At 36.0% G+C, this 16,565-nt stretch overlaps 2 protein-coding genes and 1 long non-coding RNA gene across 6 annotated transcripts in view; 2 read left to right on the forward strand and 1 right to left on the reverse strand.

The window, feature by feature from the left end:
- Positions 1 to 3,287, forward strand: part of SPARCL1 (SPARC like 1) — a 54,037-nt gene extending 50,750 nt beyond the window's left edge. For all 4 annotated transcript variants that reach the window (XR_004526779.2, XR_012332187.1, XR_002174622.3 and 1 more), the window contains one exon: positions 2,827 to 3,287. Coding sequence is in view for 1 of the 4 variants with exons in the window: in XM_033857404.2 (XP_033713295.1) it covers positions 2,827 to 2,855 (29 nt within the window). In the remaining 3 variants the exon portion in view is untranslated. The remainder of the gene's footprint in view (positions 1 to 2,826) is intronic.
- The window catches only part of DSPP (dentin sialophosphoprotein), a 138,487-nt gene extending 125,375 nt beyond the window's left edge, over positions 1 to 13,112 (reverse strand). Inside the window, exon 1 of the mRNA XM_019926391.3 lies at positions 12,702 to 13,112. The gene's annotated coding sequence lies outside the window, so the exon portion shown is untranslated. The remainder of the gene's footprint in view (positions 1 to 12,701) is intronic.
- LOC141278829 (uncharacterized) lies at positions 7,455 to 13,238 on the forward strand. Its single transcript, XR_012332200.1, has 4 exons — positions 7,455 to 7,591; positions 9,356 to 9,394; positions 10,555 to 10,581; positions 13,106 to 13,238. It is a non-coding gene; the product is annotated as an uncharacterized lncRNA (long non-coding RNA).
- Positions 13,239 to 16,565: the final 3,327 nt, after the last annotated feature.

Consider the following 16,565-nt stretch of genomic DNA (forward strand, 5'->3'; position numbering starts at 1 on the left):
TTGAAGAATAAAAACCATATGATCATCTCAATAGATGCAGAAAAAAAACTGTTGACAAAATTCAACACCCATTTATGATAAGAACTCTCCAGAAAGTGGGCATTGAGGGAACCTACCTCAACATAATAAAAGCCATATATGACAAACCCACAGCAAACGTCATTCTCAATGGTGAAAAACCGAAAGCATTTCCTCTAAGATCAGGAACAAGACAAGGATGTTCACTCTCGCCACTGTTATTCAACATAGTTTTGGATGTCCTAGCCATGGCAATCAGAGAAGAAAAAGAAATAAAAGGAATCCAAATTGGAAAAGAAGATGTAAAACTGTCATTGTTTGCAGATGACGTGATACTATCCATAGAAAATCCTAAAGATGCCACCAGAAAACTACTAGAGCTGATCGATGAATTTGGTAAGGTTCTTCATTGCATTCTTACACACTACCAATAAAAGATCAGAAAGAGAAATTAAGGAAACAATCCCAGTCACCATTGCAACAAAAAGAACAAAATACCTAGGAATAAACCTACCTAAAGAGGTAAAATACCTGTACTCCGAAAACTATAAGACACTGATGAAAGAAATCAAAGATGACACAAACAGATGGAGAGATATAGCACGTTCTTGGACTGGAAGGATCAATATTGTGAAAATGACTATTCTACCCAAAGCATTCTACAGATTGAATGAAATCCCTATCAAATTACCAATGGCGTTTTTTACAGAACTAGAACAAAAAATTTTTTAATTTGTATGGAGACACAAAAGCAATCTTGAGGGAAAAAAACGGAGCTGGAGGAATCAGACTCGCTGACTTCAGACTATACTACAAAGCTACAGTAATCAAGACAATATGTTACTGGCCCAAAAACAGAGATATAGATCAATGGAACAGGATAGAAAGCCCAGAGATAAACCCATGCACCTATGGTCAACTAATCTATGACAAAGGAGGCAAGGATATACAATGGAGAAAAGACAGTCTCTTCAATAAGTGGTGCTGGCAAAACTGGACAGCCACATGTAAAAGAATGAAAGTAGAACATTCCCTAACACCATACACAAAAATAAACTCAAAATTGATTAAAGACCTAAATGTAAGACTGGACACTATGAAACTCTTAGAGGAAAACACAGGAAGAACACTCTTTGACATATATCACAGCAAGATCTTTTTTGACCCACCTCCTAGAGTAATGGAAAGAAGTGGATATTGAGCTCATGCAGCTCATATCAAAAAAATAAACAAACGAATCAAAAAATGGGCAGAAGACCTAAATAGACATTTCTCCAAAGAAGACATATAGATGGCCAAGAGGCACATGAAAAGCTGCTTAACATCACTAATTATTAGAGAAATGCAAATCAAAACTACAATGAGGTATCACCTCACGCTGGTTAGCATGGGTGTCATCAGAAAATCTACAAACAACAAATGCTGGAGAGGGTGTGGAGAAAAGGGAATCCTCTTGCACTGTTGGTGGGAACGTAAATTGATACAGCCACTATGGAGAACAGTATGGAGTTCCCTTAAAAAACTAAAAATAGAATTACCATGTGACCCAGCAATCCCACTACTGGGCATATACCCAGGGAAAACCATAATTCAAACAGACACATGCACCCCAATGTTCATTGCAGCACTATTTACAATAGCCAGGACATGGAAGCAACCTGAATACCCATCGACAGATGAATGGATAAACATGTGGTACATGTATACAATGGAATATTACCCAGCCATAAAAAGGAACGAAATTGGGTCATTTGTAGAGATGTGGATGGATCTAGAGACTGTCATACAGAGTGAAGTAAGTCAGAAAGAGAAACACAAATATTGTATATTAATGCATATATGTGGAATCTAGAAAAATAGTACAGATGAACCGGTTTGCAGGGCAGAAATAGAGACACAGATGTAGAGAAGAAATGTATGGACACCAAGGGGGGAAAGTGGTGGCGGGGCTGGGGGGAGGAGGAGGAGGTGGTGGTGGTGGGATGAATTGGAAGATTGGGATTGACAAATATACACTAATATGTATAAAGTAGATTAACTAATAAGAACCTGCCATATAAAAATAAATCAATTTAATTTAATTTAATATAAAAAAAACGTATGAGTGCAAATATGAGTAAATTTATAAGCAAGAAGACTATTATCCCTACTTTACAAGTGAAGCCAGTGCTCACAAGAAATACAGCAAAAGTCTGTAATCTTTCCCTCTCTTGGGGCAAGAGGAAAACTTACATTGGGCAGGAAAACTACTTGTTGTCCCAGACGGGGTAGTATGCTTCAGATTAATCTGCTTTAGGTATCTGTTCAAGAATTATTGAGTAAGGGTGGGCCACAATGCTAAGGAATGGTCTTATATCCCCCAGAGGATGCTGTCTTCTTCCACTAGTGTGGCAACAAGTTCTTTTACAATTACTTGATTGGAAATTTGATATAACTGGCACTATACTTCTATTTATTTTGGTTATATTTTAACAACCCTTACAGATTAGTATACTTGGCACTTGCCTGGTTTCCCCTCAATCTCCTCTATCAGTGGTTCTCAACCCTACATCAGAACTACCTGCAGAGCTTTCTAAATGTATACATGCCATTGGCCCACCCATGGGGATGCTGATTCGGGGTGGGGCAGGAGTGAGGCCCAAGGATATATAGTTCTTAAAGCTTCACAGGTGATGTTGACGCCCTACTAGGATTGAGAACCACCACCTACCACCTTATTGATGGGTTCTCTGATCCCCTAGTCTAACATTGTTTATATTGCTGCTCTAGCTACTTTCTAAAAGTATGTTTTGTTTTTGTTTTTTACAGAAGACATAGATGAAAATCTCCTGTTTTGAATTAAGATTTGAAAGAACTCAAACTACCCAGCCTCCTCCTTTGTTCTGACCACTTCTGAAGTATACGCAGTGTGATACTTGTAGATTTATATTTAGCAAAATGCTTGCATGTCTGAGACGACAATGAGAGTAACTGCTTGATAACAGTATATGCACCAGGCATTTAACATTAACTTTGGAAATAAAACTTTAAAATTAAGTAAAGTCAATATACACAAAATATTGTATACTGTTTGTGAACAGGAGTTTAACTCATCACTCTCTGCATCCATTTATGAGATACTTAAAGATTATAAAACTCGAAAAAAATAATAATTCATTTTGTCCATAATACCATGTGCACTTCAAAAAAGTGAAATAAGCCTCTTTGTTGTTGATGTGTGTTATTTTCAGTATCTTAATATCCTAATAAAAATCCAAATGTTTACTCAAGTTTATTTCCAGTCATTTACTTGAACAATTATATGTGAAAGACCAACCCAGGGCTCATACTTCATATCAAACTATAATCATGCTTTCTAGACCCTACTGCTTAAAAAAAAAGTATGAGTGGTTGGGGAGCTGTTTTTTATGGGAAACAAATATTCAGTTGTTAAATGGTAGCTGCTCATGAATGGTTTTTGTCATAATTTAAGTTTAAATAGAAAAAAAAAAGAATTCAAGTGCTTTTCACCAAATTCAATTTAAAATATGGGTGATTGTGCACTGCTTGATGCAACTAATTTTAGCTTTTGTGCAGACGTGCATGTGTGTCTGGGGAAAGGGAGGCCCAGCAAAATCTCTACACATTTCATGTCCTCAAAATAAAGGGAATGTAAAGATAACAGACAGTGGAGAGCCCTGAAGTGTCTTGATGTCCAAGGTAGTGAGAGGTGAATAGTACTAGAATAACTTGATAGCAAGACAGTGTCATAAGAGAAAATTTGTGTCTTTCTTTGGTCACTTTTTTTTTTTTTTTTTTTTGGCAACACCACCACACTGCATGTGGGATCTTAGTTCCCCAACCAGGGATTGAACCCTTGCCCCCTGCAGCAGAAGTGCAGAGTCCTAAACCACTGGACTGCCAGGGAAGTCCCCACATATTTTCCTATCTGAAATGGAATATATCAGTGCAATTGTCTTTATTTTCTTTCAACTAATCAAAACTTTGTTGTTGTTGAGAGGCTTATCTGTGATAGTCACTTAAAGAATATGCCCCCAGGAATTTTATCTGAAGGACACTTATGGAAGAGTTTGTTTTTTATCAGAATAATCTCCGATTAATTTCAAAATTGTATTTTATCTTTCATACTGTATTGTCTTTTCTTAGCTCAGTGAGTCACTTGTTCTTAGCCAGACCACATCACACCAGATCATGTCCAAATAATTAAGTTCAATTTGATTAATTAAAATCTAATTAAGCATTATTTATAATTTCTTCCAACTACAGAAATAATTTTAGGAATTATTCCAAAATTCAGAATGTTTTTACGTGTACCTGCAAAGAAATGTCATGGGAGGTCCTCAACTAATTCGAAACCACGTTTCTAATTGTACATTTGTTCGGAATAGTGAAATTAAATTTGGAGGCATTAATTAGACCTAAATTACTATGTTTAATGTTTTAAATACTTTAAGTGTTTTGGAATAGTGAAAAGTGATTTTAATGCTGAGGACACTACCTATTCACTAAAAATGTTTTATTTGAAAATAAATTTCATTTTGAAATAAAAATATTATTTAATAATAGAAAGTTTTAGAACCTTAAATTTTTCTATTAGTTAAGGCTTCCACATGTATAGCTGCGCTGGATGATATATTGTAAAAGCACTTTAATATTCTTAGTGGTCATAATTTTTAATTGTGAGTTGTTTGCGGTGAAGACATTAATCCCAACCAAGGAGATGAAGTTATTTCTCAGTAATCGGTCTTTAAGCCTATCTCTGTGTAACTGAAATACTTTAGAAGTTGGTGTTCCTAGTCTAAAACCAATTATTCAATTTTGCTTCAAATTCTGTGACTCATATTACCCATGAGCACAAAGACATTAGTAATATCGCTTAAATACGAGATGGGCATAGAGATTCTAGATCACGCTGCTCTTTGAATTTGTTGCCCAAGGACCATTTGAAGCAAAGGTAATTGAAAAGACACAGTATAATTTGGACTGATTCTATCGCACTAGGTAAAAGGATTGTTTTGGATAATTTAATGAATAGGTCCACTTATCAAAGGAAGAAATAAAGCCAAGGGTTTGAATCCAGAAGGAAAAAAATACAAATAAGAAACATGAAAAAGGGAAAGGGAGATAAGCTGCCTAATTTCAGGCAAAATGAAATAGTGTGAAGATAAATCAGAGTTGAATTTCAAATACATATGTATAAAATAGTTGAAGAGTGACATAAAGGGATATGACTTTCTTCAGATGATGGGGACAGGTCTTAATAGGAATATGATGAAGTTGATTTTTCTTCCAATATTCAATTCCAGAGTACAGTGATTTAGTTTGAAACTCCTAAGGTAAGTTAATTTGAATTAAATGTAATTTAAGGCCATATAAAGCTGTGCTTTCAGAATCGGCTGGCCAGTAAAGATCACATTGATTTGGTTCATTGAATTTATTCATATTGCGTTTATGCTCTACCAATCCATTATGCCTTTCAAGATTTTTCCTATATCATTTCCTTCTTGAAAACTTGCAATTGTCAGTAACAGCATCCAGACCATGTGAAGACCTGGTAGATCTCATGGGGGGTAGAAGTTCAAGGTGGATTTATTTGTATATTACATAAGAAATCTCACTTGAGCCAGTGGTGTTATATCTCTGATCCTAAGTATGATACGACATTGGTGTTTGAAGATTTGTGGGTAGAGATCACAAGTTCAAATAACTTCAGGGACCAAACAGTACAGGTTGAACTGTGAGATCACAAGGAAGAGTAGTAAGTATATGCAATGTTATGAGCCACAGAATGTATGTCTTGTCTAAAGACAGCTGTTTTTTTAAAAAAATATTTATTTATTTATTCATTTTTTAATTTATTTGGCTGCGCTGGGTCTTAGTCGTGGCACACGGGATTTTCGTTGCTGCATGAGGGATCTTCATGGTAGCATGTGGGATCTTTTTTATTTTTCTGTAGTTGTGGCACATGGGATCTTCGTTGCAGCATGCAGGATCTTTAGTTGCGGCATGGGAACTCTTAGTTGCGGCATGCATGTGGGATCTAGTTCCCTGACCAGGGATCAAACCCCGGGCCCCATGCATTGGGAGCGCAGAGTCTTAACCACTGGACCACGAGGGAAGTCCTTAAACACTGTTTTTAAGGCACTGATGTAGGTTTACAAAACCTGGATCTAGAGACAGAATTTAGTCTGACCACTATTCAACACCTCTAACTAAACAGTCTATTAATAACGGGAATAAGACTTAGAAAAAACTAAAAATGATCTCCTAACCCTTCAATTCCAGACTCTTCCTTCAGAATGAAATTTCTTATCCTTGCTGGCCTTTTGATAACTGCCACTGCTCTGCCCATCCCTGTGAGTACTGTTCCTCAGTTTCCCACTCCATTTCCATTCTAGAGACATCGTATTTCTGGGCTAGAAAGTGTTACCTTTATCTTTTCATTTCACAGAAGAGGAAAGTGGACTCCAGGAAAGTTGTAGAACCAGGAATTTACCACTCTTCTTCAGCCCAAGGGTCTTCCCAGTACAAATCCCAGTTCTACATGCTATTTGCAAGCTGCATGACCTTCAGTGAGGAACTAACCCATGGCTTCCCAGACTGTAAAATGAGTTGTAAGAACTACCTCAGAATTGTGCAAGGATGATAAAAATGCATCTAACGCACTTAACAGTCCTAACTGGAACATAGGAAGCTCTCAAATAAACTTAGCAATATAGAGCAAGTATTCCACAGTGACCTAAGTCTTAATTAGGCAGTTTGAATTGAGTTTCGTTTACAATACCCTTACCCCAAACCATCTCATGTTGATTATAGACATGCGTCCCCATCTATACAAATGAGATCTATGAGTTTAAGCTCTGCTTAAACTGACTAGGTAGGGTACCTAGTAGGCAGGGTACCTGTAGGTAGGGTACCTAGTAGGCAGGAACACCTGTCCCCTAAACATTTTGTAACAAAGGAGCCTTCAGAGAAGTGAGGGAGCTTTCAAAATCTGTATTTGGGGATACAAACTTTAAATTTAAACTTCCATACTCTCTCCACTTTGAACTGATAAATGCTGAGAATTAAACTGAGAACACTGTTGATTTGAAGATGAAGAGGCATGCAATATGTAATTAATCTTACAAAATGTAAAAAAAAAAAGAGAAAACATTCTTTGGAAATAAGTTTAAAGGTAAGAAGTACAAGTTCTAAATCACTGGACAAAATTAATTCAACTTTTCCCTATTCCAGGACAGCTACGTCACTGATGCGTATAATGCTCAATAGTGGCTTGTTACCTAGTCTCATTCAGAATAAAATCTCTTTGTAATGAATAACGTATTGCCATATGTTGCTTTACCTTGTTGCTGTTATTGTTTTACAAGCTTGAACAGTCTGGAGGAAGTTCCAGTGGTCAGGTAAACTTCTGGTTGTATTTTCAAATGACATGTTCATCATTTTAAAAGTTTTCAAATGTTTGGAATGACTGACATCATGTTTCTTATTATAGAGATTTAACTTTTACCTACCGCAAGGACCACCATTTTTTCCTCAGATCCCATCTCTCCCACCTCCACAATTGCCCCTGGTAAGCATGAGTTTGGGGAATCTCAAACTGCAAAAAGTATTTATTAGTTGGATGATGGTTATAACATTTTCCAAATTTTGACACAGAAATATAAGAGGCCACCAGGCATCAGCTATTCACACTACCCTCCCTGCATAGCTTGTGGTGAAGTGTGACAAAGGAGTAGCAACTTTCCCTCTAAAACTTCAGTGACTTCTTCCAATGTCTCTCTACACTTGCTATCAAAAAGATGTTTACACTGAATTACCCCGACTATGATGAGCTTAGTTACTCTTCATGAAGGGAATGCTAACCTTTTTCTATATTACCTGTTCTTTTTCTTTTTGTAAATAGCCTTGCTGTTTTCTTTTCTCTAAAGTTTTTCCCCCAGCTCTCCAGCTTTTTTTCACAGGTCAAACAATATAATTATTTTGCTCTTCTTGTACCCTTTCCAATCTCTCCTAATATCTGAATTCTTATAATATCTTTTTAATAAAGGCCAGGACAATGCTAAATACATAATAGAGTTACCTTTTTGGTACAGACCGCATTCATTTGGTTAATATTTACTGAGTGTCTACCAAATAATGGGGTCTACAGTGAGTGCTGGAAAAACAAAAAGTATAAATAAGTTCACAATCTGATGAGGAAGAGAGATTTATAAATGAAAAAACAATGTAATTTGGTAAGTGCTTCTAGATGCAAATACAAAACCAGCTGACTTAGGCTATGTGTCAAAGAGCTCCTAACAGAGGAAGGGTAGCCAGGCCAGGTCATGAGAAGTGGAAGGGGCATTCCAGGCAGAGGGAATAGCAAGTGCTGAGAAGGACATGGCAACCTGGGGAAAGAATGAACAGGGCAATGAGGCTGCCACACAGGTTGGGACATGTTAAATAAACAGTATTTAGGCAATGATGTTTTGAAAAGTTCATACACATTTTAAAATAGCAACTTGTTTAACTTCTTGTCTATCATCTAAAAGTTTTAAAATATGAACACAATTTTGCATAGTTTTTGTTTTTATATCTAAATGTAACAAAACACCTTCCCTTTGCTTATATTTAATTTCGAACTGCTTACTTCTCAACTTTAAGTAGTCTTTTAGAAGTTGTCACTGAAGCTACAGTCCTCAATGGAACATTCTTTCCCTTTAATGTTTTCACATGGCCTAACTGTTAGACACTACATTTCTAAGTTCTTGCATTTATAATTAATTGCTAATTATTTTGGTTCTAGTCAGGGTAAGGTGCGTTGGTTCTTTTCTTTTTCTGAAATCCATACGATTTGGATTTTGCGTTAATTTGTAAATTAACACAAAATTCTGGAGTCTTGGTTTAGAATTTAGGAATTGCTACTAACGTCCTATGCTTAAAATTATGTAAATTTTTGTGGCAATAAAAAGAATCACTAGTATATGAAACAGAAGCTCTTCCTTCCACCAGATGGCCGAATAGTATGAAAAATCAGGCAAAGATGGCTTACTGTAGAAAAACTGAAGGATTTGCAAGAACTATCAACACAGAAGACAGATTCCTAGGCTTTAGGTTTGACTAATTAAGCAAAATAAGCATAGTTCTCGAAAGAAAAACATGATTTGAAATTCACTAGAATCTAATCTCCATTAACTAGAAGCTGAACTCCCTGAGAGCACGTAATTGCTCAATAAATACTGATGGACGGAGGGATGGATGGATGGAGGGATGAGTAAATGAACATATGAGAAAGCTAAAACAAAATGTAGCACCTTATTTTATTCACAATTCACTTTTTTCCTCCTTTTTGTAGATTCCAATTCCTTTTCCATTTCCTAATAATCCAAATCAGGTAATTATACTTAAAGTTTCCTTTAAGAAAGTATTTAAATGAATACAAAACAAAAACTTGAAAATTCTTTAGATTTATTTGGAAAGAAGTTGATACCAAAAATAATGGTTATTATTCTCCTTTGGGGACAATTAGTGATTGATATTTTGTCTGATTTGAGTCATTTAATGTAAAAATCTCATATATCCTTGAAACCTGAGACCTGAAACTTTCCTTGATCATGTGGAGGGAACCCAGGAGACCAGTAGAAAAGCATTTGAAGTCAAATAATCTGGGGATGCAAGCTCTGTCATTTAACACTTTGGAGTAATCTTAAACTCCTTTGTGTCTTACTTTCCTTTAGAATACAAAATAGTGAAAAGGAATGATTTATGAAGTCCATTTCACCTCTAAAATTTTGTACTTATATTTGCTATTAATGGGGGGAAAATTCATTCTTACTGAAATGGAATCTGTCCCAGAAGTCTTTGAACTAGATTTAAGGTTATGGTCAAGGTATAAAAGGATTATTTGAATTTTACTTTTGACAGGATTTTAGTAAATGAGGGGAAATTACAGAGAACAAGACTGACTCAGTCACAAGCAAAAAAATAAATTGTGTGTAACATAGCATATTAATTCTAAATTTTTAAATGATACTTTGGTTACAACTATAGGAGATGATATTATTAAAGTTTTTTTTCATAAAGAAGTGATCCCTGGGAATTCCCTGGCGGTCCAGTGGCTTTCACTGCTGGGCCCGGGTTTGATCCTTGGTCAGGGAACTAAAGATCCCGCAAGCCATGTGGTGCAGCCAGAAGGAAAAAAAAAAAAAAAGGGATTCCCAAATACAGCCTTTTTTCCAACCTCGTAAGCATAAGTTTAATTATCTTTCTGAGAAGTCCCTGCTACGTTTGGAGTCCACACACATACACACAGAAATGTGGACTAGTGTTTCCTGAGATAGTAGGTTTGAAGGGGGTGGGTGGGTACTAAAGGGTGGAGGGGTACTTAAAATATTAGCGAATGTGAATCTTACTGATGTAATTTTATAAACGCTAAGAATTCTAAAAAGCATGTTTTCATTAATCAAGCTAACAGAAAATATATAACATAGAAAAGATAGATAAAATACTGCGTTACAACTCCCTGATTATTTGATTGTCTTTCCTCTTTTCTAGGTCCTGACACTTAATGATCTTAAAGCGGTAAATACTGCTCTGTTGATCTATAAAGTTTACAAAAATATTACTTTCGACACTCCATTTAAGATGAGCCAGTTCATCAGCAAAATTACTGTATTTATTAGTCCAATTCATTTGGAAACAAAATTAAGAACAGCTGTTAAATTCAAAGCCAAAAAAACTAACTCGATACATGCAAACAGTTCTACATTCATTTATTCAACTCATCCAAACTATAAATTGACAAAACAACGTCTTCTATCATTGCTAAGGAAGAAGGTGAAGAGTCTTAAAAGACTTAAGAACTACAGAATAAATTACTTTAGCAGAGATGAAACAGACTAGTTTATTTCTTCACTAACGAAGCACACTAGCTTAAATGCATAACACATTAAAGATGATCAAATCTAAATCCCAACACAATTTTTTTTTACTGAACTGCACATAATTCAACTATTTAACAAGGCCCTTTATTGATATATGTTATTCAGAATATTAGTTTATAAAAACACAGGAGAAATACTTGAAGGGAGTTACAAAAGAGAACACTAAAAGTTTCATTTCCCATATACTTTTCACACTTAAACATTTTCTGAAATCAAGATACATCTTACAACAGATGCATTTAACCTAGAATCTCCTTTTTCTTTAAGATTCATCATTAACTAAATGGTACACTTTACAGTTGATGGTATCTCAGAGACCTGCAGTATTCGTAAAAATGTCAAAAAGTTAGGCCTAAAAAGTTAGGCGTAAACCATTGCGTGCCTGAGGTAAAAATTTTCAGGATTCTTCACTACAGATTATTTAAAATCAATCACCCTGAAGAATATTTAAGTGTGCCAGAAACTTTAAGGTCAAACTAAATAAGAAACAGAGTCAAAAAAAAAAAACCTAAGTCAAGTTCAAATAGCTAGTGTTCTTCCCACAATCCGCTGTTTAAGAGATTCTATAGTCCATTTCCAAATGACAAATTGTAAAAATTCTAGCATCTTTTAATTAGAATGTATTATATATATATGAATATGAATATATATTCTAAAAATGTTTTAGGAAACTACCGTCAATAATTAATTATTGATGATTACAAAATTAGCAAGTTCATTTACATCAAAACATGGCTAAAAGAGCCCTGGCCTGTGATGGGAAAGCCTAGATTGTAAGCTCACCTTTAAAATTAAATTAGCTCTGGGCTCCCCTGGTGGCGCAGTGGTTGAGTCCACCTGCCGATGCAGGGGACACGGGTTCGTGCCCCGGTCCGGGAAGATCCCACATGCCGCGGAGCGGCTGGGCCCGTGAGCCATGGCTGCTGAGCCTGCGCGTCCGGAGCCTGTGCTCCGCAACGGGAGAGGCCACAACAGCGAGAGGCCCGCATACCACAAAAAAAAAAAATTAAATTCGCTCTGTGACCTTGGGTAAATGTATTAATTTACCTCCAAAGTCTCTTCCAGTGAAACTACTGACTCCTCAGACATATGACTCATTCAAATTACCAAATCTGAATACTTATTTATACTTTATTTTTCTGAACTTTATTGAAAGTGCTGTTGGCCACAAGCCATCCAGAAAGGATCCTGACAGAGTAACCTATAGAACTGCCATATCTTCACAGTGATAAGAATTTTTTTCTCCCAGTGATTGTGGTTAAACCAAGAAGCAGGAAAATGCACCCTAAGGGAACAAATGCTACCTCAGGGCAATTGTTCTTGCCTAAGAACAAGCAGGACAGTGTTTAGCTTACATATTGTTGCACACATGCTAGTATGGACAGCTCTACAAATAGAGGGATTCACCTTGACATAGTGGTCAATTCCTTGAGCAAGCTGCCAGTCTCTTAAAACAGGACCACAGGAAAGCTATAAAACAATACTTATCCAGTGAAATTGCTTGTGTAAGCAAACCCTCGAAGCAAAGTCATAGCTGTCCTAAAATGTTGGTTCAAGTATCATTCACAGAGGGAATTCAAATAATTTAAGAAAGATAGCACTTGTATGGAAGTGTTTACAGTGAGTTTCTCAACCATTCACATCAATTTTCTATATTTCAGATACAGTGAATACTGTTACAAGGCAGTTACAAGAAAATATTTCTGTGAATTAAGGGAATTTAAATCTAAATATTGCATATTCATTTAAAAATCTTACCTCATGGGCTTCCCTCGTGGTGCAGTGGTTGAGAGTCCGCCTGCCGATGCAGGGGACACGGGTTCGTGCCCTGGTCCGGGAAGATCCCACATGCCGCGGAGCGGCTGGGCCCGTGAGCCATGGCCACTGAGCCTGGGCATCCGTAGCCTGTGCTCCGCAATGGGAGAGGCCACAACAGTGAGAGGCCCACGTATTGCAAAAAAAAAAAAAAAAAAAAAAAAAAAAAAAAAAAAATCTTACCTCATGTAAATAAAACACAAAGCAGTAAAAATGGAATTAATTTTTCAATAAAAACAAAGATTTTCATATAGAAAGTATTTCAGCTTATATATGTACTAAGTTAAAAATAAGCTAAAAGGTAAACCCATTGATATCACTGATCATTGATTTTTCTTCTTTCACAGTTAATCATTTCTGTTTTGAACCAACTTGGGGTAAGTCCACAACTTTTAAGCTATTATAAACTACAAATCTACCTAATGGACTGAAGATAGTATCTTATTTTTTTTAATATTTAGGGCTTCTTTGGGGTAAAATTTTTTTGCTATGGTTATATTGATAAAAGCAAGTGATATTTAATCTCAGAAAAGGTAAGAATAATTCTTCTGAACCATAAAACCATATGGCAGAATGGAGCCCAAGTGATTTACCCAAATTAAATCTCATGAGTTATAAACTTGATTTCCTCCAGGATCTTTTTTTTTTTTTTTTTTCTGGCTGCGCCGTGCAGCACGTGGGATCTTAGTTCCCCGACCAGGGATCAAACCCGCGCCCCCTGCATTAGAAGCGTGGAGTCTTAACCACTGGACCACCAGGGAAGTCCCTCCTCCAAAATCTTTAGATCAGAATTTCTGCAGGTCTAAAACTGTATTCTTTTCATAATGCCCAGAGCATTTGACAAAATTTCAGTTTATAGAAATTAGGTTAAGAAATTTCAAACAGTAAATTTTACCTCAAGCTTAGTTTTGTCTTACGGACAATTCATAGCAAACAGTGAGAAAAGCCTGCTGTGAAACTACCAAATCTAGAAATGCTCTAATCTCAAGGCAAGCCAACAAGTCTCCTCAACACAAAAGCATCAGCTCTCTTGATAGAAAGGCTACAGACCTTGAGACTTCTGCTTTGATTCTCACCCAAGTTTGCTTTCATCTAAAATATATACAGAAGAGAGAGAGAGACCAAAAAGGTATATTCCTTTTTAAAATATCTGAATTAATGTCAATGAAATGTCAGTATGTATTTTAACCTACCTTGAGAGATGATGAATCAAAATATTCTCAATCTTGATTTTGAGAAAGAAATTGGATTTCACGCAAGTTTTCCTTCTGAAAAGTTTCATTGCCCTAAAGTGTTTATTCTGTGTTTCTTACCAATTCAAATGCTCTTACCAGCCCATCAAGGGTGAAGTGGGAGAAATTAAGCTCTATGTTGCAGAAAAGACAGTTGATGGTTCAATTTCTCAGCATTTAGGTATAACAGAACCACATTATTTGCTACCTCCCAACATTACATGATTGTACCCATACTAATCCATCAACATTAAATAAACATAATATGGGAGACATGGGTGGAGGCAAAGAAAAAATATGGCAAAAATACCTTCATATAGTAACTATAATCTGTATTGTTTATTTTGGCAGAAATAATTCTCTTACTACTATGTCAGAAGTTATATACGGTTAGTAAAATCTCCAAATATCTTTTGAGCATTATTATACATTTTTAAATACTTCTATCCTAAGAGTTTAACAGCTTCAGATTGTGCCCATATTGGTAAGCTAATAATATGATTAAAGGAGGTGTAAAGAAGACCAAATTAATTACAAGTGCTTTCTTCAAATGATGTGTTTTGAAATCAGTTTATTTATTCAAACTTCACAAATATTTTAGAAAATAACAGCAACCAACCTAAGTCCTTATACTGTAGGACAGAGTAGCATTTAGCCTCTAAAAGTGGTTAGAAATTTTAGGGGCCCTCTTTAGCATGTTTAGTATCTCGCTTCTATTTGAGTTTGAAATGCTTTGAAATCTCAAGAATACCTGCAGGCAAGACACCCTGACTGCAGCCGCTCATCCTTAGGTTAAGATATTATCAATAAATTGTCTCTGAGCCAAAATTATGTGAACAAGTTTAACAAGGCTCGCCAAATCAGATGTGGCCCTTACATTTCAAGTCACAAACCATAAATGGATTACTATGGATAACATGAGTATTGCTTAAGTAATATAAATCTTCCAAACTACAAACTTAAAGTAAGAAATCATAAAAGCTTCATAAACGTAGTAGGGAATACAACAGACAGAGAATTGGCTCTGGAACCCTGCAGACCGGGATTCAAAATCCAGCTCTGTTGCTTACGGAGTAAACCTTGGGGCAACCTTTCTAAATATCATTTTCATCTGTGAAATAGGAAAAATACCACCTAACTTCGCAGGATTGTTGTGAGGATTAAGTGATACGATGTAGATATTCAGTAAATGCTATCTATCACTGTTTTAACTGTCTCTTGAAAAAAATATTCCTTATATCTGAAATATAAGTTAATATGAAGGCAATATCACCTAGTGATACAGGAGCAGATATTCCTCCAGAAATGTCTTAAACTAAAATTTTAATCTGGTTTTTTTCTATTATAGATGGTGCTGGATACTTACAGTTAGAAGATTATCTACTTCTACCCTATCTGTAGGGTATAGTAGTTTTATCATTTTGCATACTTTGTAAATGTTCCAATGAAAACTACAAAATGCCACAAAAAATTATCTGCGGATCACGTGCTTTACTCATTCTTTAAGTAAAATTTTCATATAACCTAATATCTTTACTAATGTCAGGGTAGATGTGTCAAAACTATTAAAACAGAAGTAAATGTCATTCTTTAGGCAATTGCTCAAACTTTCTCAAGAGCTTCTGTAAGTAGTTTCAATTTTAGAGAATTCTATTCCATGCCAGGAAGAAGCAATTTCTTGCTACCAGACAGTAAACGTAGAATCAGACTCTTTCATGCTGGGACAAGGTTATCCCACCCCTCACCCAATGAGCAGATCATTCTTGTCAAGTACAAGTCCCTTGTTATGTACCCAAGGACCAGGATTTTATGGATTTTAGAAAATTAATACTGCACATAAACCTTGTAACTCTTCCAGAGAGGTTTGAGGCAGCATCCTGAAATCAAACATTCTAATGTTTCTCAGCAAAACTTATAGTCACACTAAGGGGAAAAAAGCCTCCTGTCAGTTCAGTTCAAATTTACCCCAAAGGAGTTTTGACACTAACTCGGGGTTGGGGGGAGAGAAAATAAAAAACAAAAAACACCTTTTCGATTGATTTACCTTAGCCCTAGTTCTGTCCTCTAGCTACAGAGTAAGCCTAATACTCTTTTCAAATATATGAAGGAAACAACCACGTCTCTATCCCCAAACCCTCCTTTTCTTCAGATGCCCCACCTGTAGTCCAACTGGAATGAAGATGGAATTATGACAGTCCCTACCTCAGGCTGACAGGAATTAGTATCATGAGACTTTCCCACTGGATATCTTGGCCAGAACGTGATACACATGCGACAAGGCAGTGTTATTTTCCTTCCTCTTCCCTGCTTCCAAGAACACGTGGAACACCAACTCTTTCCTTTCCTCTGGGAATTACAATGTTAATAGTGAGTCTCTCAAAAACCTATGTCAGTCTTTAACAATCTCTTTCTAACAAAAAACACCCAAACTCCCAAAGACCTCCTCTGTCTCTGATTTCAGTTCCTTTCTGAACATCTATTTTTAATTCATTTATGGCACACACAGTTACAGTAGAGTGAAATGCATATAGCAATTTAAATTACTAGTTTCCTGCACACATTTTTTTAAGTCATA

Source organism: Tursiops truncatus, chromosome 5, assembly GCF_011762595.2.
Source record: "Tursiops truncatus isolate mTurTru1 chromosome 5, mTurTru1.mat.Y, whole genome shotgun sequence".
Classification (NCBI taxonomy): domain Eukaryota; kingdom Metazoa; phylum Chordata; class Mammalia; order Artiodactyla; family Delphinidae; genus Tursiops; species Tursiops truncatus.